The sequence below is a fragment of the Anabrus simplex genome, chromosome 1, assembly GCF_040414725.1.
Source record: "Anabrus simplex isolate iqAnaSimp1 chromosome 1, ASM4041472v1, whole genome shotgun sequence".
Classification (NCBI taxonomy): domain Eukaryota; kingdom Metazoa; phylum Arthropoda; class Insecta; order Orthoptera; family Tettigoniidae; genus Anabrus; species Anabrus simplex.
The window spans coordinates 970768157-970792644 of NC_090265.1; the positions used below are offsets into that span (position 1 = coordinate 970768157).

The 24488-nt window shown below is 38.7% G+C and overlaps 1 protein-coding gene across 1 annotated transcript in view; it reads left to right on the forward strand.

Moving 5' to 3' along the window:
- Positions 1 to 11828, forward strand: part of Zip48C (Zinc/iron regulated transporter-related protein 48C) — a 348533-nt gene extending 336705 nt beyond the window's left edge. Inside the window, exon 8 of the mRNA XM_067136812.2 lies at positions 10309 to 11828. Coding sequence (XP_066992913.1) covers positions 10309 to 10387 — 79 coding nt within the window. The 3' untranslated portion in view covers positions 10388 to 11828. The remainder of the gene's footprint in view (positions 1 to 10308) is intronic.
- The last annotated feature ends 12660 nt before the right edge of the window (positions 11829 to 24488 follow it).

Below are 24488 nucleotides of genomic sequence, written 5' to 3' on the forward strand. Positions count from 1 at the left end.
TCTAATAACTTTGTATGTGTATATATACCAATTTTATCTCTTCTTTCGTATCAAATTAATACTGTACAACACCTGAAACAGTAATTTGAAATCTCCAGAATAAATAATACGCAAGAAGAACAGTTAAATGAATGGGGCAGCAACCTCTTTCTCTAACCTGTAACTTCCTGATATGCGACTTGTGCAGGGTTACACAAGACAGTTGTTAGGAAGGAAATATAACCAAAAATTGTTGTACATCTTTAGATCTAGAGCCAAAAAGCACTGGCGTTGAGAAATAGTTTTCGTTTACCTGTAGATGATCTTTCTTTTAACAAACGTCAGCGAAAATCTTGAATAATATAAATACAAACAATGAAGGTCCAACTACAATTGGAAAGGTAAACTTGTATCTTAACGTTCTTGTTGTGACAGCAAAGGGAGATAGCACGTCTTGTACTTCGCCCTTTCTCGGAAATGATAACGGTAAATTATCATTAATTGGTTGAGTGAGAACATATGCTTACGAGTAGGAGTGATAAGGCACTAGCCGGAAGTGGGGACTCCTCGCAGACTGTCATTAGTGCCCGCAATTTCCTGGGCGGGGTCGCTGATACGGTACAACAACACTATTGTGTCTGTCTGCGATAGAAAAATTGATTTGCAGGAAAGGAAATTCGGCGGCTCCCTGTAACGACATTTTACTGTACAATCTATTTCATGGTGTAGTACTTACGTACGCGTAGAAATGAAAAGAGTAGCACAGGCTAGGGTGACATGGAGCGCTGCATCGAACCAGTGTATGGACTGATGATCCAAACAACAAGTTTCATTTGTATGTACGTTGAGTCCTCACCCGAAGGCTGATTGATAGGCTTCCTCTTGAACCAACTGTAGGCCTCTGAGATGTGAATATAGTGCAGAATGTTGCAAATCCCATGAGTAGACCACATCACCAACGAGGAGGTACTCCGTCGTGCCGGGAAATCATCTGAAGTTTGTATATTCGCAAAACGCCGGAAAACTGAGCGGTTTGGTCGCGCGGTTAGGGTCGCATAGCTGTGACCTTGCATTCGTGAAATGGTGGGTTCGAATTTCGACTCTTCACATCAGGCAAATGCTTGGGCTGTATCTTAATTAAGGCCACGGCGCTACCTTCTCAATCCTGGTCCTTTCCCATCCTTGCGTCGCCGAAAAGCTTCGATGTGTTATTGTGACGTTAAACCACTAGCAAAAAAAAAAAAACGCGCTGGAAAGCAACGTATTTCGGTCACATCTTCCAAAATGATAAATACAACCTAAAATAATAGTATGGCCTCAACTACCCTGTGCAGACATTGTGATCTGACGCTATATTGGCACCTGCGCGCCAATTTCGACGTTTCGTTTCACTCTACCAGATGGCAGAGTAAATCAGATTTCTGTTGGACGAACTAGGACTGAGTTTTGATTAATTTTGTCAGGTAAACACCAAAGATGTTTTACATGCCGATGTCGTACGACGTGGATTGTCGAATGCACTTTCTACCGCCTTTCAGAAACCTGACTTCATCTGTCGGATTTGAACCCTGGAGGCTGACACTTCACCTCTGAACCACGCAGGATGCTAAATACAGTCTTATACTGCTAATCAAAGAAGACAAAATAAAAGGAAATTATGGACGTTGGCGGAGATGGTTATCCACGGCGCGGAACCTCCGACATTGCTTCGACATCCACGAAACGGCGAGCACAAAATAGGAATCATTACTCCACGATGCTCGCCCTATGAGGAGACGGCATCTGAAGAAGAAGGGTTAGTTTTATTTTGTGAATCTAGTTACTTGTGGTTAGTACCGCTACATGAGGAACACCATGGTTCTACTTTACCAGCGATTAGTACCATTATGAGGTGACCTGGATTTTGATTCCCTTTAGACAACAAGCATCATCGATGTAGGATTTTGTTTTGGAAGCAGTCCCTTGTTCAGTTTATACCATCGTTTTAAGTGCGGCCAGTATCCAGTATTCGGGAGATAGTGGGTTCGAGCCCTGCTGTCGGCAGCCCTGAAGATGGTTTTCCGTGGTTTCCCATTTTCACACCAGGCAAATACTGGGGCTGTGCCTTAATCAAGGCCACGGCCGCTTCCTTCCCATTCGTAGCCCCTTCCTGTCCCAGTACCATCGTAGCCATAAGACCTATCTGTGTCGGTGCGACGTAAAGCAAATAGCAGTAATAATAATAGTAATAATAATAATAATAATAATAATAATAATAATAATAATAATAATAATAATAATAATAATAATAATAATTCTCAAATATTTATGTTATTAGTGGTCCTGTCGATAAATACTACATAACTTAAGTTATATAGAATTGCATTTCCGATCATTTATGTATTATACAATTTTGCTGTAGACTACTGACTGTGATAACAGATATATTCATGAATTTGTCATTTTGTTGCCAAGTCCATATCAACACCGAGCCACGAGAAAATAGGCAAACAGAAGTTAATGAAAATTGGTATGTAGAAACGGGGAATAAGAAATCACCGTCTAGGCTATAAATAATTTTATTCACCCTGGATGAAATGGTAGTTTAGGGGAAGGCGCCTAAAATGTTTTAAATACCTATGTTTTTGGTCCTATCGAGAAGTTCTACATAACAGAACTTATAGGAGAATACAATTTCTGATCAATTATGTTGTATTCAGTTTTACCGTACCGACTATGATAAGAGTGGTATTTCAGAGTCGGAAGAAAACTAAATGTGAAGGCCTACAGTGTTGAAAGCTCATAAAATTGATCAACAATAGGCCTAACATTATATTGACCATTGTTTTTTGTGATGTTCTTTGTCTATTATGCTCCCACTCATCTCCGATAAATGGTATTACTGCTGCCTATCGAATATAATAGCCTACCTGAATATTCGCGCGAAATAGCCGGGGAGTTAGAAAACTTTCTTCTTTAGCATGTCTTTCCTCTGGTTCAAAAATGTTCTGATACTACTGGTACATAACACACTGGTTCATCATAGTATTCCAGCAATTCGATCCCTACTCGGACGCAGTATGCAAACTCGGAATACGGCAGAGGAGTGTTCACAGCTGTCTGCGGCTTGGTCATTCCAGCTCTGGAACTTTGTACTGTTAAATCGGCAGCATAGTACTGTTCGTTAAAAGTGAGGAAATGTGTGGTTTTTCATTTGACCGAGAATTTCATATGATAGCATTGCTTTTAAGCGCGACATTCCTTCTGACGTCATTGTAATGACCTATGTTGATTTCAGTTTGGAAAACGCCTAAGACAGTCTTTCTGAGGATGTAAAACGGCAGGTGGAGAGTGAGTGTCTGCCGTTATAATGAAAATTCCCCAACTTGATTGTAACCGATGGTAGGCAAGAGGGCCTACCATTACAATGAAAATTCCCTAACCCGGTATTTACGTGATAAAATACGTTTGGTGACTTCCCCATCGCGTTTCTGGGATAACGGTAAGAGCTGTGCAATTTAATACAATCTTACCCACAACGTGTACACTACCTCACCTAGAATTCTGTAAACAAAGTAGAATTCCGTAGCGAAGCACGGGTACATCAGCTAGTATTCCTATATAAAGATCGAAGTATGTCACTGATTACTATACCAGGCAAGGTGTGGATGAGAAAGATGGATGAGATCATTGGTAGAACATGAGTCGGATGAAAACCATTATGATATCAGAACACAGAGGAGTTCTCAGGACCCGATTTTTAGTATCCGTCAAGTGATTGAAAAGCGCTATGAGGGGAATAGACAGTTATATTTTTGCTCCGTAGACCTAGAGAAGGCATATGACAATGTACCAAGTGAAAAGATGTTAGCTGTACTGGGATATTCCGGCATTCGGGGCAAGTAAGTTATTACAGGTAATCAAAGACTTCAAATTTGGCCACTGTGAGAATTGATGGTACAATGAGTTCTTGGTTCCAAGTAGTTACGGAGGTTAAACATTGGTGAAATCTTTCACGTTTGTTGTTCATAGTATACATGCATTGTTTACGGAAAGGTAAAAAATGGGAAGGGATTTGGTAAAGTGGACTTTTAATAAGCAGTTTGGCCTATGCCGGTGTCTTGGTCTTGATGGCAGACTGTACTGATAGTGTGCAGTCTAATATTTTCGCGGTTAAAAAGAAGTGCAGCAAGTATAATATGAAAATTAGCATTTCCAAGACTAAAGTATTGCCAATAGGGCAGATCGAATGCCAGGTAGGGAATACGAAACTGGAACAAGTGGATCGTTCAAAGTACTTAGGATTTGTATCCTCCCAGGATGATAATATACTTAGTGAAAGTGTATTTTATTTATTTATTTATTTATTTATTTATTTATTTATTTATTTATTTATTTATTTATTTATTCATTCATTCATTCATTCATTCATTCATTACACATGCTTGTGACAGAGTTGCACTCCAGTTACAGGAGACATTGCAAAATATATTATAATAGGTAATTCAAGTGAGTCTCCGTGGCTCAGACGGCAGTGCGTCGGCCTCTCACCGCTGGATACCGTGGTTCAAATCCCGGTCACTCCATGTGAGATTTGTGATGGACAAAGCGGAGGCGGGACAGGTTTTTCTCCGGGTACTCCGGTTTTCCCTGTCATCTTTAATTCCAGCCACACTCTCCATTCTCATTTCATAGCATCTATAAATCACTTTGGGAGTGGCGACCCCATCGTACTAATAGCCTATATCTGCTTTATTCATTCCACCTCTGACCCGGCCAATGACTGGAAAACAGGTTGTAGGTTTTCATTTTTCAGGTAATTTAAATTAGAAAAATCACGAAAAAATTAACTATAGTTTTTAAAGTACGGTATATTAATGAAAATTAGAAAAAAGTGACGAAAAATTAACATTAGGTTTTTACAAATTTGATATATATACAGATCAGGATTAGATGTTATCTACATTGTAAACATTACTGGCTACTGATTCTATAAATGAGAACTATCTAAGTACTTAACGTCCAGAACGGGCGTGTACTGACAGATCACGTGCATAATTAATAGTATAGAAATAAAATCCCGAAGTTTACAGACATTTGATGTCCATTTGGATAATAAATTGACAAAGTGATTGTATACTGAATTCCATTTCCTTTTTTATAAAGTTGATTTTTGTGAAGATAGTTTAAGTACAGGCCTATTGGCTGAACTAATTCAGTAGACATTTTTTGATGTCTAGTAGGGACATCGAGAGATCTATGCCATAGCTTTTGAGTAAGTCATTAAACGCAGTACACATCTCTTGTGAATCACAGTAATATGTTGGAATGAAGGTGCAGCAAAGCTGATGCAGTGAGCTTGCATTTGCGATCAACAGTATTCTGTGAGTAAGAAGTGATTTCTCGGACGAAACTTCTTTATGTAGGTCTGTTTTCAGACAGACTTTCCTGTGCGGGAATGAAAGCTTGGTGAACGCAGAGTATCTTATTCATACGTTGGAAGTAACTGGCATGAAAGTGGCAAGAACTATTGTTGGTACAGATAGGTGGTAACAACGACAGGAGGGTACTCGAAGGGAGAAGAAGTCTAAGTTGGGAATAAACTCGATGGATGAAGCTTTACGTATAAACCGGATTCGGTGGGTGAGTAATGTGAGGCGAATCGAGGAGGATATGTTATCTAAGAGAATAAGGGACTCGGCCACCGAGGGTAAGAGAAGTAGAGGGAGACCAAGGTGACGATGATTAGATCGGTTTTAATGATATAATGGTAAGGGGTGTGGGACAAAACGTGACTACAGGGCTAGTTGGAAATAGAGAATTTTGTACGGGCATTTAGTTAATTTACAGAGGCTTGCAGGCTGAACACTGGAAAGCATAACAATCTGTAATGAAATTGTGCGTAATGTAATGTATGTACCTGTTTCTTGGCGTAGTATTTTTTTACAATGTATCTACAGCCGTTAACGGTAGCAGTTGGAGAATTGACATCATAGCCTACAAAGAGGCGGAGGATGTGGGATATATAATAGAAATCACAGTTCGTTTTGAAATCTCCACAGACCAGCCGAAATATGTTGATAGGGAAAAGAAGCTTATCTTTGAACCCACCGTGATTGATTATAAAGATAAATATCGATTGAGGGACATTAAATTGATAATGATAGGAGCTCGAGGGACTATTCCTCGATTCATTGTGAGGTTATGGAACTACGAACTATGTCTTTGTTAACTTTACGAGGTTCCATTTCATTACTGAGAAATCATTGCTACGTGTTATAACTCTTATAGTCTAGAAACATTATGAGAAAATATAATCAACAAAATTATTGTAAGTCAATATTATAATTTAATTTATTCATTATGCTTTATCCACGGCAACTTTCGACTGAGGGAAGTTTTGTAAATAAAAATAAATTCGCACATTATTTGAGCTTTTGCTTCTTTGACTTCCTGACATAATTTTGTTTGACTGTATTTATACGTTTGTCTAATATGTACAATGTTTTCATTCAAGGCTCTACTTTCTTTTCTGCCGTAATCTGCCGAACTTCCTGTTAAAACAATAATCACCACCACTACCACGACTCAGAAACAGGCATGTTTCCTCCATGTTATTCGTCATGTAGGCCCTACTTTCATTACGTGGAAGAAGTAGCTTTATAAGAATACTCATATGTGTGTGTTTTATCCCTTTTTCGTGAGACTAAGAACTAGTGATAATCAAAGAATTTAATAGTTAATACTTTTAATACTTTAATAGTTTAATACTTGACAAGAAAAGCAAGAAAGCATTTTGCCGAGTTGCGTGGTTTTCACCGTTGCGGTCATAAGGAACAAGACCTACAAATGTTTAAACACCGGGGTATGGCTTTAGGTACTTTTAAAAGATGTTTCCATGCATTACGCGAACTGCGGAGCCTTTATTGAGAAGCTAACAACGATCGCAACAGAACTTTGTTACCCGGAACTGGGTTATGAACTTTGTTTCATGGCCCATTAATTGTACTTGTGCGCTTTTCGGAAATTTTGTCCCAGAATAGTTATTTTGCGTACTAGTAAATCTACCGACGAGAGTCTGGCGTATTAGAGCACCTTGAATTACACTTATCAACAAAAAATGACTTTCGGTTGATATCTTGATATCCAACACGCGTTCTAAGATAACTGAAACATGTTCATTCAAAATATACAAACCATTTGTCTCTATCACCCACCGTTCTTGATATATTCTATATCAACAGTTTACAATTCACAACTCACAGATAGAAGTTTCATCGAGCTCGATAGCTGCAGTCGCTTAAGTGCGACCATTTTCCAGTATTCGGGAGATAGTGGGTTCGAATCCCACTGTCGGCAGCCCTGAAGATGGTTTTCCGTGGTTTCCCAATTTCACTCCAGGCAAATGCTGAGGCTGTACCTTAATTAAGGCCACGGCCGCTTCCTTCCCACTCCCATCCCTTTCCTGACCCATCGTCGCCATAAGACCTATCTGTGTCGATGCGACGTAAAGCCAATAGCAAAAAAAAAAGTTCACTAGAGCATTGATTGCTACATGGAGTACTAATGAACATGGCTGTAGCTAAGATTAGTGCAAATTCACCACATGGTACACATTGGATTTGTTTGTTACATAGCTGCACACGCAGCAAAACAGATCTGGTGAATTTATGCAACCTCTGGACGCCATAACGTCCACTGTTACTGACAAAAAAGAAGCAAATGAAAATGTTCGACATTGTATGAAAAATAACGAAAAGCAATTAAAACAGTCCTCGATGTACGCTGTTCCATGAAAAATAAAACTGCCACATCTTCAAAACCTAACGCAATAGAACAAAACAGTTTTCATATTTGAAATTAGCATTAAAAACGACACTAGAAACAGTAAAATCATGTCAGATATCTATCCCTTGTAAATCCGTGTTATCACTGGGCTGAGCTGGCATCGAACCACCAACTTGGCTCGGAAAGCCAGCGCTCTACCGTGAAAACCACTCGGCCCATCCCTTGCTGATGTAAGTTCAAGGTGGTCAGGGCAAAATTATCTGAACATCGAACCGATTGTGCCGAACCATACTGTGAATACTATAAGTTAAATTTACTATCAATAAATTCTTCTATACACAAAATTTCAAGATTGAGTAAAGCCCAGTTTTCTCCGAACATAGCTACTGTGTGTCTTAGTTCGGATAGTGGTGATTACGTCCATATGCCTGACACGCATTTTTCAAACAGTTAATCATGTAGTTCATTCCGTATTGAATTCATGCCTTGAAGATGTGACCTGGTGAATTTAGACTGAATTAAATTTACCTGCCATCAATCAAACTTATCTCTGGGAGACTGATTACCTGGGATCGAGTAGGGGTATTTCAGTCGCCTTGACAAAGAATACTGCAAATTATTCGAAACGTCGGCACGCTGTACGGAGTGTACTGAAAATAAAACAATACGTTCCAACCCGGAAGATGAACTAAATAACCATAAAACCCGTGGGAGCATCACTTCTAAGGTGAATGTTAGTTGCGTTTAACGTCGTCCTTTCAACTGCTAATGGGTGTAGGAATGTAAATATAATTGGTGGGAAGGAGTTAATTTGTAACCATGAATACTATATTTCGTGAACTAGTAATGTAATTCCATGGAAATACAAATCATCACAAACGTAACATTATAGTTACATCGTAATTCGTAAACTATGTTACCATGTGTTGTGAAACTCAGTCATTCCATAGGGCTCATCAAGGTTCATATACTGTTGTACATTTTGTAATTTGTGGTATTCCAGGGTTTATAACCTTCTGTATTCCAATTTACTTACTAGTCAGCTCTACAGTCCGTGTAGAACCTTGACCTTCTTAGTCACCTGTCTCGATACATCTTCGGCTTTTCTTCGCCAGACTCTAATGTCTAATATTTGAAGGTCGTCGTTTATCCACTGTTTCCTGGATTTACATTTTCTTCTCCCGTCAAGCTTTCCTGTAAATATTCTCTTGACAGTCTGAGTATCAGGTATTCTCTGCACATGTCCAGCTCACCTTATTCTCCCCTGCTTAACTTTCGCCACAATGTTCGGCTTTCCAGACAGTTCTTGCAGTTCTATATTTGTCCTCATTCTACAGCCTTCTTCATCTCTCGCTGCTCCGAATATCTTCCTTGAGATCTTCCTTTCCCACCTTAAAAGTCAACCTTCATCTCTTGCAGTTATCATCCAGCACTCTGAATCATACATAACGGAAGGTCTCACTATAGCTGCATATTTTAATCTTGGTTCTCTATATGGCATTTGTATATTTAAACACGTTTTCAAAACGTAATAGAATCAGTTTCAACTTGCTGCTCTTCCCTGTATTTCTACTGATATTTTGTAATGATTATAAGTGTGTTCTAATGTGTCGTAAAACGTTGATGTTGGTTATGTAATGACATCTTGGATGTACAAACAGTTGTATGTCCATTCAGCTCATTGTTTGCCATGCAAATCACGTATGTTATTTTGTGCTGTGCTTGTGTTTTGATGTGTCTGTAATTTGAGTTTGAGTGAAAAGTATAATTCACTGTATGCTGCGGATTCATACTACGACTGATTTTACTTCTTAATTGTATAATTATAAAACTTCCTGGAAAAGCATTCAAAGTATCAGAATTGTTGTTTAAGTTTTGTAGACCTTTTTCAATGGCAATTTTTCACAACTTTTATTTTCATAGGAATAAGGTACATTTGTTTTACAGACTACTGTAGTCAGTCAATTTGGAGTTATTAAATTATATTGTTGTGCATTAATCCGATGGACAGTAACAATAATTGTACCCCTCGTAGAACCTCAGAAAAAAACGTGGATTTTTCTTGTTTATGTCATTTTTTTTGGAAAAAAAACCATTTTGAAGGTCAACTTAAATCACTCATCCAAGAATGTTTAATTGGGTTGTAATGTATGAATTCTTCTCTGAATGTGCCTGTTCTGAAATATCTTACTTTGATAGCTAGCTCATAAAAGTGCCTTTCATTGTAAGCATAGGAATTCGTTCATTTATAATGTTGGTAACAGCGGAAATATGTTCGGTTATTGAATTATCTGTGAGTATAAATTTTCATTAAAATTTTGGATCACTGGTTCTGGTGGTAGGAGCGTACTATTGGAACAGGAGCAGTCTGATATGCAGGTCAGTTAGTGCCATGTAAATACTGGTATATCCAGGTCAGATATAGATGAAGAAAGTTTGCTTTCCAGAATACAGGCATTTAATGGAACCATTGTGGTAGTAAGTTGCCATAGATCCTATTCTGTCATGTTGATCGTCATATTGACGGTAAGCTGATCGGTTTGTCCATTACCTTTGTTGCAGTGGGAACGGCCAGCTGGCGACTTGGGGAGCCATCATTGGTTTCGTAATCATGATGATTCTGGATGTTGGACTGGGCTAGATGCATTCCTTCTTCCACGCACTGTTGCTGCATTACTTTGATAATGCATGCGTACTTAAGAGCTCTGCGAGGCAACATTCTAATCACACGTAATATTTACGTGTACATTTTCATCTCCATTTTTACTATGTGATGAAAAACATTCAATGGTTGTTGTATGTAGAATGACAATACTTTCATTTTGAAAGGTATTTTTAAGAGGGATTGTTAATAAGGAAGTACGCGTACTTTCTTAGAGCTGAATTGTAGTTTTTCTTATGGTTTCAAGCCTTTACACATATCTAAGCTGGTTGAGATTTTAAGAGATTACATGGAAATGTACATTTTTTCGATATCTTTTTAAAGCAAGAGGTTTTTCACTGGCCTCGTAAATTGTTCTTCCTTCTATATGTAATGGATTAATAGCACACGTTGTCTCTAAGTGGAGCATAAGTTTTATATATATATTGGGTTACGAACTGTAAAACAAAATAAACTTCGTATTGCGTAATAATTGACGGCGCCAATTTTCCTTCGTTTTCAAGATGAACTGCGTCTATTCTTTGACCATCCAGTTTATTATCCTAATGTTAGATACCACTTTTGTGAAATATAGAAAACTGTATTTGATTTGTGGTCATCATCATTCAGGAATTCTGTGAGACAGCATGCACAACACACGTAATTGCTACGTGTATACGTTTTTCCGTATGATTTTACTGTGTGACGTTATTGTATTTTATGAATTACTAAGATATAATTGTATGTATAACTAACCCTTAATCGCGTTTCCTGACGCCAATGAGGATCTAATGAAGATGAAATGAATGATGGTGAATGAAATTGGGCAAAGAGGTGGAAGGAATCGGCTGTGGTCTAAGAATAGGAAATGTCTCGGCATTTGCCTGGAAATGTAACTGGGAAACCAAAAAAAAAGCATTCTTCTCAGGACAGTCCACTCCGCTCGGTAATTACAAAAATTCTACAGTTAGTAGACATCTTAACCTTAAAAGGACTCTCCGAAAAATTAGAATCTTCCCGTGTGAATGGATGGTTGACATATTTTCTCGTGTGATAGAAATTATTACCATCTTGCTTATAACTACGTCAGGAAAACGAGTGTGATCTACTTGGACACAACCCACCCAACCAGTATTAGAACTATTATTGTATCTGACTTGATATACTGGAATTCATAGACCTCTATTAGTAATCAATCTTGCTGTGAATATAGTTTCTCTTTCTCTACTAAAGATGCGAAACGTGTCTAGCACAGCAACCATATTCGTTTTTATAAAGCCCTTTCTTTACTATGCCAAACAATTGCGGCATTTCTACTTAAAGGGCTTAACGTACAAAAACCAGTGAATGTTGACCAGTATTCTTCTTTCTAGAAACTATTAGTTCCTACATTTAAGTGTAACAATTATTATTACTGAAAATAAATTGTGTTGAAGGGTGAGTTATCTGTGCAAAATGTATGAAGTTTTATGTAATCGTATTGCCAACTCCTAGAATTTGTAAAGGGATCTGAGTTGGCAAACTGTTAATGGGGAACTGATGAATGGAACAAAATGAAGCGAAGAGTTTGCAAAGCTTAACAACTCTTATTTTCGTAGGTCCAGTGTTTGTTGTTGTAATATTAATTTCTGTTCCAATTAAAGAAACTGCTGAAACCATTCGGAACAGCAATACCACTGCTGCTATCACCACCATAACAAATCCTGTCTGGTGACTTCACATGGTATAAGACATTATTAGCTTATAGCATGGAAACGATACACATCTTGAGCGGATTTCCTAATTAAAACCTCTGACCCTTTCTTAAACCTATGAGTTGGTAATAAGAATTTTCAGAAGGAGTGTGTGATGAAATTTTCAACATAAGACCCAGTGAGTATTACTCTACTTACTGATGTTATCTTTCTTTATTACCTCTATGTAAAGAAGTAGGTAATAAAAAAAGCCAACTGTGAAGAGATTAAATATTTCCTGTGAAGGAGTTGATGGTTTTGAGTAGATACTTGAAATGTGCCACAGAGTCGAGGAGCTGAAAATTCAGTGCTTCCGATACCCTTCGTGTGTCATTGTTTTAATATATGTGTATACTTGTTGCTCTGTTTTGAGCTACCTTAGCAGATTATTGTATCCTTTAAAGAGGGATAATCGTAGGTTCCTTATATTCGGTGAATCCAGTTCGGTGTCCCATCTTCTAAACAACTTCCAACTATTTGTGATGGTATGTCTCACTAGAATTTGATTGACAATTCCTTTCAATTTACGTAATATTTTGATCGCAAAAGGTAGGCCTACTGGACTTTTTTGCTTTCATTCATTCCGTACAATTAATAATGGTGTTTACATAACTTCTTGAAAGTTTTATCTATAATATACGAAGTCAGTTTATGTAATTATTTATTAACTGTAGAGAAAGAACACAGCTCGTTCTTACCCATGTAGGCATAGACTATTTTAAAAACAGACTGGCATATACCTGTTGTAAAAGTAGTCAGTGGAGGACACTTCACCCCTACTGCTGTTGTTCGTTTTCTATGCCAGATAACTCCACGTAGATAACAAAGAAATAGGTTATTTAATCAGTTGAAGTAAAACCTATCATCTACTCTATTGGTTGAACCCGTTTCTGAGGTTGTAAGCAAGCCGAGCGCACGCTCGTTTATCACGATGTGGATTAATTAAATCTCATGAAGCAATCGGCCGTAGTTCAACCTGTAAAGCACATGATATTTCTTACTGCAACCAGTTCAACAGCCTATTTTGTTCGTATCTAGTTGGTAGAGAAAGCGAACAGCAGCAGTAGGGAGGAACTGTTACCCCACTCTTCAAAACCTCCGTTGTATGTCACTCTTACTTTAACATTGACTGTAGGTGTTTCACTGTTATTGCCTAAGTCGTACTTTCTTCTAAAACAATAAAAACCACCGCAACTACGAGTAGCCTCAGCGATAGTGGAAGAATAGAGTGAGTGGCCATGGGAGGATGTGCGCGCAGTCATTCTATCTCGGTCTGCGCAAAACTCAAAGCCTGTACGAAGCCACGGACAGTTTGTGCCTATGTATGAAGCAGATTTATTACCTGCCCTTCCAGTGAAGAAATGCACCTTGAACTTCCACCGTTTAAAGTGCGGACTAGTCATCCTTAATTATCAACAGACCTATGTCACCAGCATATCACCAACGCTGTTATCATCCTGAATGGAAACACCATTAAAAGACTGTCACATTTCAAGCACCTAGGATGCTAGCTAACACAAGATTCCGGATGTGGAAATCAAAACCAAAATTGGCATTACAAAAGTGTGCTTTGGAAATTAAAAAATCTTGTGTGTAACAGAGATCTCCCATTCGAAACTCTTTGGCGTAGCGTGAAGTATTACCGGAGCTTTTTTTGCGGTATCGAAGGATGGACACTAAAGATTTCGTCAGTGAACCTATTGTAGGCTTTTGAAATGAGGATGTATCGCAGAAAGGCAAATACTCCATGGGTACAGCGCGTCGTGCCGTGAAATCATACCTCTTGCGGAACGGTCAAATCTTCCGAAATAATAAATACAGCTTGGTACAATTGATCATAAAAGAGGAGATAGGAGGTAAACAGGAACATAGACAGATGGCCAGGTGTTGGACTCGTATACGCTACTATGATGTTCGCGTGTAATATTGTCGCTTGGAACTATTGAATAATCGGTAATTCTAAACTAAAATTTACCGTCTGAAGTACCAGAGTGAAGCTGCTAAGTACTTTTGTAGTGACTGTGGTTTTAAATCTGCATTTTGGAGATTAGTGTTCATTAAAGGATCAATCTCATGCCTATAACCTTATCCTGTTAGCTAACCGATAATGGCCGCCTCTGTTGATGGAGGTCGGCAAGATTTTTCTAACTCACTGAATCAAAATAATGAAAATCAGCAAGTCTCAAGTAACCTCATGAATCTACAGGATAAAGAAAGCATAATTCCCACCCGTACCGGTGAACCAGGTAACCTCATGACAACCTCTATTACTGTTCCTAACACACTTAAACAATCCAAGGTTAAGTTACTCCGCAGCAATGCAATCCTATCCTACCAAAGATCAAGCTATTGTTATTGAATCTTGTGATGATATTAGTATACGAGATTATATTCTAGCAATTAGAAAAGTGACTAACCCTAGTAACATGCGATTTGTCTCATGGATGTCTAATGGAAGAGTATGTATCTTCCTTGCAAGTCAAAAGTGGGTTGAAGAATTAATTTCAAAACATCCCAAGATTCTCATAAATAATGTTTCCTTGGAAATAAGACCTCTCCTAACTAAAAACAAACGAGTTATTCCATCTAATGTTTGTCCTGTGATTCCTAATATTGTAATTGAAGAAGAATTTCTCAAACTCGGCATTAAACCAATGTCAAAGATATCACCTATAAGAGCAGGTTTAACAATCCCTGGATTTTCTCACATTCTCAGTTTTCGGAGACACCTTTATGTTCAAAATGAAGACTTTAACAAACTTCCAGACTCACTCCAAATCGAATATGAGGGTACCAATTACTGGATTTATTTATCCTCTGACACACCCACCTGCTTTCTTTGTAAAACTGAGGGGCACTTAACTAGAAACTGTCCTGATAATGATGAAATAATAAATGAAGGCTCCTCATTAAATCAAAGCAGTCATTCTCGTGGCAAGATCAATCTAACAAATTCCCCAACTAGTAGAGAATACACAAAAAATTAAAACAAACAACCAAGAAAATATTACCTGTACTCCCTCGCAAACTACTCTTCAGACAACTGCTACATCTACATCTCTTTAGTGTTCTCAAAATTAAAACTGTGGGCATTTACGCTCCGTCGAAACGACTCCAACCCCTCCTTTGGAATGTCCTCAAAACCCCCCATGTGTTCATCTTGCTGGATCAAGGAGGCCAATATCACTATCTAGCAGTGAAACTACAGGCAGAAAAGATCTTGATTTTAAGAAACCTCCCTTAACAACTGAACCTGAGATAAGTGAACAGACAGGGAAACACAAGACAAAACAAACTTACAAGAAACCAAAGACAGAAAAAGAAAGCACAACTATTAGTGATATGCGTAAGCCAATTAAGCAAGTTCTAGAAGCCAACCCTCAGTCCTTTCCCCTCAGTTACCTACAACTCCAATCTTTTTTTGAAAACAGTATTGGAGTTAATAACATAGCAACAATAGCTACCAATTACACCCAAGATCTAGAGGGTTTAGCCCAAGCCGTTCAAATAATATATCCATACTACACTGAAAAATCCATTAAGAACAGGAGTACTCGAATAGTCAACAAACTGCTTAAGGATAGCAGTGAAAACCGAGGTGAAGCAGTTAACAGTTTAGTTCCAGATTACTCCAGCGATGACTCTACTTCCCTCACATAATGATGATAAAATTCCCTCTACACCTGTTTGTCATTCTTATGACTATAACATTACTTCAATGGAACCTCAACAGTTTTCGACCACAGCGAGAGTATTTACAACTTCTACTAAATAAACATCAACCTTCAGTTGTCTGTCTACAAGAAACTAACTTTAGAGACAACTTTATTTCCCATTTAAGACAGTTCAGCGTGCATTATAAAACCGAATTAATCCAAATCATGCAAGTGGAGGCGTAGCTACTCATGTTAAAATAATTTACACCATCAAGAGGTTCCTTTAACTACTGATTTAGAAGCTGTCGAAGTTTTATTATACCTACCACAAGCTATATGCGTATGTAATGTTTTTTTTTTTACGAATAATACATCTCACGCTGATGATTTAAGAAACCTAATACACCAACTCCCCAAACCCTTCATTTTGATGGGTGGTTTTAATAGCCACAACAGTTTATGGGGTAGTCGCAATACTGATTCAAGGGGGAAAGAAATAGAGAAGATACTAGATGGATTTACTCTAGTATTATTCAACTCAACTGCTCCAACCCGTTTTGATATAGCACACGGAACATGCAGTAGTATAAATTTAACTATATGTACGTCAGACATAGCTGCACTATTCAACTGGTCCATTTATTCAACTCTACAAGGAAGTGACCACTTCCCCATCATAATTAACGATGATCAAAGTTCTCCAGACAACACATCAAAACCCCAGTACTGTAAATGGAATTTAAATAAGGCAAATTGGCAATCATTTAGAAAGACTGTAAATAACTATTTAAATGATCTAACTCCAACAAATAAATTTCCTTCTAAGAACATCAATGATATTGTTCAAGACTTCACTGAAGTAATAATTAAATCAGCTGACCAGAGTATCCCAAAAGCAACTCCTATGCCCTTCAAGAAAACGGTTCCCTGGTGGAATGACTCCTGTACAGAGGCTATCAAAAATAAAAACCGTGCTTACTACCTGTACAAAAGAAGTCCCACGCCTGAAAATAAAATCAGTTTTCAAAAATATCGAGCAGTAACACGAAATGAAATAAAATAAAGTAAGAAAACCTCCTGGTTAACATTCGTCTCCTCCTTAACCTCCCAAACTTCACAAAAAGTTATGTGGAATAAAATCCAAAGAATAAGTGGTAAATACAATAAATTCTGTATTACTGTACTTCTCTAAGAGATCCCGTCACTGGGTCAATTGTAAATGAACCTCAACAAATAGCTGATCAACTGGCTAAATCATTTTCAAACATCTCTAGCGATAACAATTATGAACCTGAATTTCTTCACATGAAAACAACTCGAGATCCAATAGACTTAAGTGAAACTGTACCTACACTGAACTATGCTTATAATGATACTTTACAGTTACAAGAAATTGTTACAGAACTCAACAAATGCGGCAGATCTAGTCCTGGCCCCGACACCATTCCATGTGAATTTTTAAAACAGCTTCCACATTAGTGCACTCAATTATCTACTTGCTATTTTCAACTATATATGGAGTTCCAAACTATTTCCAGATCAATGGCGTTGCGCTATTGTAGTGCCTATACTCAAACCAGGAAAGGACATTTTGATCCCAGATAGTTATCGCCCCATCGCCTTGATAAATACAATGTGTAAGCTAATGGAGAAAATTGTTAACAAGAGATTACGCTGGTATTTGGAACATATACACTTTTTTAGTGATGGACAAAATGGTTTTCGTAAAGCACGTTCAACAACAGATACTCTGATATGTTTAGAATCAGAAGTCCGAGAAGCTTTTCTGAATAATCAGCACCTCATACCTGTTAGTTTAGACATTGAGAAGGCATATGACATGGTGTGGAAAGACTATCTAATTGAAACATTGATGAAAGATAATATTTCAGGAAACATGCTTTACTTCATTTATAATTTCCTTGAAGATCGCCGAATTCAAGTCAGGACAAATGGAACTCTTTCACATGAAGTAACCATTGACAATGGAGTTCTCCAAGGATCAGTTATCAGTGTCACATTATTCCTCGTTGCAATAAATGGCATTGTCTCCAACATTCACCCAGTAAAGGCGTGCCTTTTTGCCGATGATTTGCCTATACTAAGTGCAGGAAGAAATAAACTAACTACTCAACAGCTACTTCAAGAATCAATTGATAATATCCAAAAATGGGCTAAAGTTACAGGGTTCAAGTTTTCCAAAACTAAAACCAAATGCATACTCTTCTCCAAATGTAAACATACTGTACAAGACCCTGAGCTGTACATGGACAATCACAAAATCGAAACAGTAACAACTATGAAAATCTTAGGAGTTTTATTCGACACTACGTTAAGTTGGATACCTCAGCTGAAAAACCTTAAAGATGACTGCTTGCGAAGGCTGAACATAATGAAGATCCTGGCAGCAAAGAACTGGGGGGGGGGGCAGACTACCAAGTGCTGATGAACACGTACAAAGCCATTATTAGGGCTAAATTAGACTATGGCAGTATTGTATACAATTCCGCAAGAATGTCTTCACTCAAAATCCTTGATTCCATCCAGTCCACAGCTCTTCGACCAGCATTCAAAGAGAAGCAAATGAACCACCACTCGCAATTAGACGTAGACTACTAAGTTTGACTTACGCGCTCAAGGTAGCAACTATGAGTGAATCAAGAATTAATTTGTATGCGTTTCCTAACAAGCACCAAGGTCCACACATTAAATCAGGATCACAACCACAGCCCTTCAATGTCAGAATAGCCAAGTTTCTTGAAGAATTAAATTTAAATATCCCTCCCAATACTCCTCGCAGACAATTCTCTTAATGTCCCACCATGGACTATTACCCTTCCAACAATTAACTTTGAAATAAATTACAGTGTCAAAGATGAAATTGATAGATCTCACTACCATCAATTATTTCTTGAAATTTCTAATAAATACCCAAGGCACACTGCAGTCTTTACGATGGATCAAATTGTGAGGGAAAAATTGGATGTGGGATTATATATCCTGAACGTACCATGCTATACCGATTGCCTGACTACTATACAGTCTTCTCTAATGAGCTGTACGCAATAAAGCAGGCTATGCTACATATTTTAAAAACCAGTACCTGCAATAACTCCTTCATCAGTGTTCCTGATTCAAAACGTGCATTAAATGCAATAGAAAGTCCATCATCGAAACACATCCTTGTACAAGAAATACAACTATTGTTTAACAACATCATGAAAGAAGGCAAACAAGTCATCCTTGTGTAGATACCCTCTCATAGAGGTATTCAAGGCAATGAATCTGCTGATCAAGCACCTGAAGACGCTACTTACCTCCCGCTAGGCGATCTAACAATAGCTACCCCTTACACTGGCAATATTGCCTATGCTGAAACAAAATTATACCAACAGTGGAAGATAAAATGGCTTCAAACTTCAAACAGCAAACTCCACGAAGTAACAACGGAATCTACAGTACAACACTATTTTCACAACCTTCACAGTCAAGATCAGGTCCTAGTATCTAGAATACGGATCGGCCACTCCAAGATAAGTCACAGCTACCTCCTTGAGAAGAAACTGCCTCCCATCTGTACAGCATGCAATAGTGTGTTGACTGTGAAGCACATCATTACAGACTGTTCACTGTATGACAAATGGCGCCAGTACCACGGTATACCTAAGGATATTAAGGGGGCACTCTCGTTTCCTTCACTGTGCAAACAAATTATCAAGTTTTTCAAAGACACTTGTCTGTATTCAAAAATTTAACTGTTCAGTTTAAAATACCAAAATCTTTTATATTCTTTCATTCTTCACTCTACTGTAATTTAATGTAAATTCTACAGTTAGAAGTCACGATTAGACCTTAGGGTTAAAGTGACTCTAAATTAACTTAATAAAAAAAGGAACATAGATGGAATAGATTATCCTGGGCGCAGAACCTCCGACAGTGGCTCAATATTAACCATACTGTAACCTTAATACGAGAAACGCAAAATAGGATAAGTTACTTTTTGATGGTCGCCCATCTTCTGTGAGAGACGACTCTTTTAGGAAAAGTGCTCCCGGACAGATTTGCCGAAATTGCACAACTGCGAATTTCTGAATCACATCAGTACTCTCTCATCCAATATCCACACATATACTCACTGAATGAGTACTTTGTAATGCGTCATATTTATACTTCACTTAACTGTAAATTTAAAAGTAAATTGCATCCTTATCCTAAACCGTTATATGCGCTGTTTAAGCTGAATATCGAATAATTTGTAACTTACTTCAGAAATATTCTAGAGAGATGATGAAGTATTGATTAATATATGATTTCGGACAGTAGGTGAAACCTGTTGGATGACTGTAGAGATTGCAATCTTCATCGAACGTTGTTATACACATTTCATTAACGAAGTATTTCACGTGCATTTGTTTTTGTTTTTATGTACATTCTACCGCACAAAAGTTTGCCGGCAAAGAAATATTTAATTATATACATTCTCGAAACGCAAGGATATTCGTAAGTTGTGGATAGCAGTTAGCCAAAGAAATATTACTCTGAATCTTACCACCTGGACAATGTGGTCATCCATTTCAACCAAGAGGATTTTGAAAGTAAGTCATCTTCTGCGACGGCCAACTTTTGTGTGGTTGAGTGTACATTAGTCATCGTAACGACTGTGTTTTAAGACTATTTCTCGAAATCATCCTTTTATCATCCTCATTCATTAATGCCGGTTGTAATGTGAAAAAGGGCAAGGACTTTTTTGTTTGTTTTACGTCGCACCGCCCCAGATAGATCTTATGCCAACGGTGGGACACGAAATGCCTAGGAATGGGAAGGAAGTGGCCGTGGCCTTAATTAATGTACAGCCCCAGCATTTGCCTGGTGTGAAAAGCGGAAGCCACAGAAAACCATCCTCAGGGCTGCCGACAGTGGGGTTCAAACCCACTATCTTCCGTATGCGAGCTCTCAGCAGCGCGCCCCTAACCACACGGCCAACTCGCCCTGTAGGACGGCTTTTGAGCTTGGTTTATTTCTATCATACGTTTTAAAACTCTGTATATAACAAAATATCCTCTCTAAACTAGCATTTGTAAATGAAAGGGCCACAAGATGTTTAAATATCTATGGTTAGAGAAAATTAACACATCTCGTAAATGTTTCATACCGTCACTGGTGCCTTCTGGAGAAAGTGTTGTATTGCGATATTCAATGGTAAGGCAAGAGAGATCTTGAACAAAAGGAATAATTTCATACTAAAATTGTCTCATCATGAAATCAAATTAAAAGTTCAGTATCCTTGCAAATCCGAGCAAGTGTGTTTACTCGCTAAGTCTTACGTTCTTTAAAGTTACACGCATTTCTTGGAATTACACATCATTTGTTAATCTTGTATCTGTCTTGCCATTGACGACATTCTACAGGATAACAAACGTCTGAAGATTCTCTTGATCTCACTCTCTAGCTGTGGGTAGGTTCTGTTGCACCGGACTGCGTCATTGTATTACACCTGCTTGTTGCATCCCTTCTGTTTATGTGTAGAAACATTGAGAAACGTAATCTTGGTTACGTATCTCTCTATATTATTCCTCATGCCTGTTTGAATTAAAGGTCATTCCTCCAGTTTTCTAACCTCTCTACTACTTACTTTTTTGTATATATGTGATACTAGTCTCTAAAATCCTGAGATTTATTGGCTGGTGTGCAGATGGTGGTAAATGAGACCGGTATATCACATAGGAAACGTCTGTATGGTACTTTGAATAGTTTTAATTATTGACATGGGAAAAATTATACTCAAGGCCTCATTGTTTCTTGTGAAGATGTCCGAAAGGATCCAGCCTTTATGTAACCGAACGGCACATGAAAGAGATTAACACCACGGCCCCTCTACGATTTCGTGTACGGTACTAATAATACCATTTTCTAATTATTTATCAGCATGAACAAGTAGGAAACTAGTTTGAAGACTGGAAGAAAGTGTCTCAGTTTCAGGATGAAGTTCAAAACATTATGTGCGAAATAATAAGGAGGGGGGGTGGTATATTCATATTCCCTTGCTCCTCACAATTACTTAAAAACATCGATCCACAAACTATCAGTAATGCAGTCCAGACAACTGCTTTCTGATCCTGTTGTGTACTTTTATTCAGAGCAGTGTACACTGACTTAGCAAATGTCATGGGATAGTCACCTAATAGCGTGTGGGGCCTCCCCTGGCCCTGCGAACTGCAGTGAGACGCCGTGGAAGAGTCGACAAGTCCCTGGTAGTCCTCTGGGCGCAGCTGACAGCAAATCGTTTGCAGAGCGGTAGCCAATGCTGGTCTGTTCGTGGGTGCAGGATCCATAGCACGGAGCCTGTGTTCCAGGACATCCCAGATATGCTCGATACGGTTCATATCGGGGCTGCTGGGTGGCCATGGCGGTCGTTGGACCTCCGCTGCATATTCCTGGAACCATTCCCGGGCGACGTGGGAGCGATGTGGCGGCGCGTTATCATCTTGAAACACTGCAGAACCGTCTGGGCGCTGGAAGGCCAAAAATGGGTCGAGATGGTATCCGAGCAGCTCAACATACCGCGTACCATTCAAAATCTCTTCCAGAACACTAGGGAGCCCATTCCATACCAAGAAAATGCACCCCAGACTATAACAGAGACACCAGCTCCCTGGAGCACACCTTCAAGGCAGGCGGGATCCATCGCTGCATGTGGTCTGCGCCATACACGGGCCTCCCATCGGCATGGTGCAGTTGAAATTGTGATTCGTCCGACCATGTCAGGTTACGCCATTGTTCCAGTGTCCATCCCTGGTGACTGGCGACAAATTCGCGTCGCTGTGCCCGATGACATTGGGTTAACAGTGGCACCCGTGTGCGGCGCCGGCTCCCATACCCCATAGAACCCATGTTCCTACGGATTGTCTACTGCGAGACGTGTCTAGCGGCCTGTGTTGAACTGAGCCGTAATTTGTTGCACGGTTGCCAGTCTGTCACTATTGACAATCCGTCTGAGATGTCACGGTCATCGAGGGTGGCTGGACGGACGGTCCTTCGTCTGTTGTGGACGGTGACACCCGCATTCAACCATTCACGATACACCCTGGACACGGTTGATCATGTGAAGTCGAATTCCCGCACCACTTCCGAAATCGCACGTCCCATCCGTCGGGCACCGACTACCATACCCCGTTCGAAGGGTGTCAGCTCACGACGACGTTCTATGTTGCACTTGTCACATGCACAGCCACTGCACAGGGGGCGTGTGGTGCGCAGACAACACACCTGCCCATCAGTGCTCCGCTATCCCATGGCATTTGCTCAGTCAGTATAGTTCACTCATTCCCTCATAATTAACTTTTCCTGTATTTCGCTATAATCTCAAATTTGTAAGAATAGTTACATAGAAGTAGTGTCATTTTATATGAATCCCTTTCATCTGTGAGATATTTTAATTTTCAGTCACAGCCCTGTGTTTATTGCATATTAAGAATATGGAAACAAGTTGTAACGAGGTATTGCTTAACATTTGTTTAGATTTCTTCTAAAATAGTTTACTTCTGTGAATAGAGAAAACCTGAATTTATCAGAATTCGTCGTCTTTCTTTAGATGTTCTATTCGATTTTATTTTTTACGTCTAAAAAATGTCCACACGTTTTCCTGTTCTGTCTTCTATATAAATAAAATCGTAACGACCGTGTGTCTGTACATTGATTATTTTGGCGTAATTTCCGTACAGTTATCCGTTTCAGGTGTAATAATTACCATCTGCATCATTTTTAGCTTTGGTGTCTGTTTGTCTGTCCGTCTATAACTTGAAAACTACTGGATATATTTCCACCAAACTTCATATTTATAATCCACCTGTCCTTGAGTAGGTTTTAGCGCAAATATCGTTTCTAAATCCCTGAGCTGAGTGGGGATTTTTACGAAACCGAAACCGTGATTTTGCACGCCCTCAAAGTATACACAACCGAACTTAATGGAAATCTACCTGCCTTAATGAAAATTAATTTCTAAACCTTTTTTCTCATGTGCATCATTTCGATAACAGGATTTATAAGGGAGATATCATTAACGGACCGTTTTTCGGTAGAAATTACAGCGGACTTAACGCAAGAGCGGGTGCGTGTAAAGCGTATTTCTTACAACTTGATAACTACTGAAGATATTTGAACCAAACTTTATATATAGCGTCCATCTGTCCAAGGGTAGGTTTCCTTGGTGTTTGTTTGTTTGTTTGTTTGTTTGTTTGTTTGTTTGTTTGTTTGTTTGTTTGTTTGTTGGGCTGTTTGTCTGTCTTTCTATAACTTGAAAACTACTGGATATATTTCCACCAAACTTCATATTTAGAATCCACCTCTCCTTGGGTAGGTTTTGGGGCAAATATTGTTTCTAAATCCCTGAACTAATAGGGGTTTATACGAAACCGAAACCGTGATTTTGCACTCCCTCAAAATATACACAACCAAACTTAATGGAAATCTACCTGCCTTAATGAAAATTAATTTCTAAACCTTTTTTCTTATGTGCATCATTTCGATACCGGGATTAATAACGGAGATATCATTAACGGAGCGTTTTTCGGTAGAAGTCCCACCGGACTTAACGCAAGAGCAGGTGGGCGTAAAGCGTATTTCTTACAACTTGAAAACTACTGAGATATTTGAACCAAACTTGTATTTAGCATCCCCTCCAAGGGTAGGTTTTAAGGTTTATACCATTTCAAA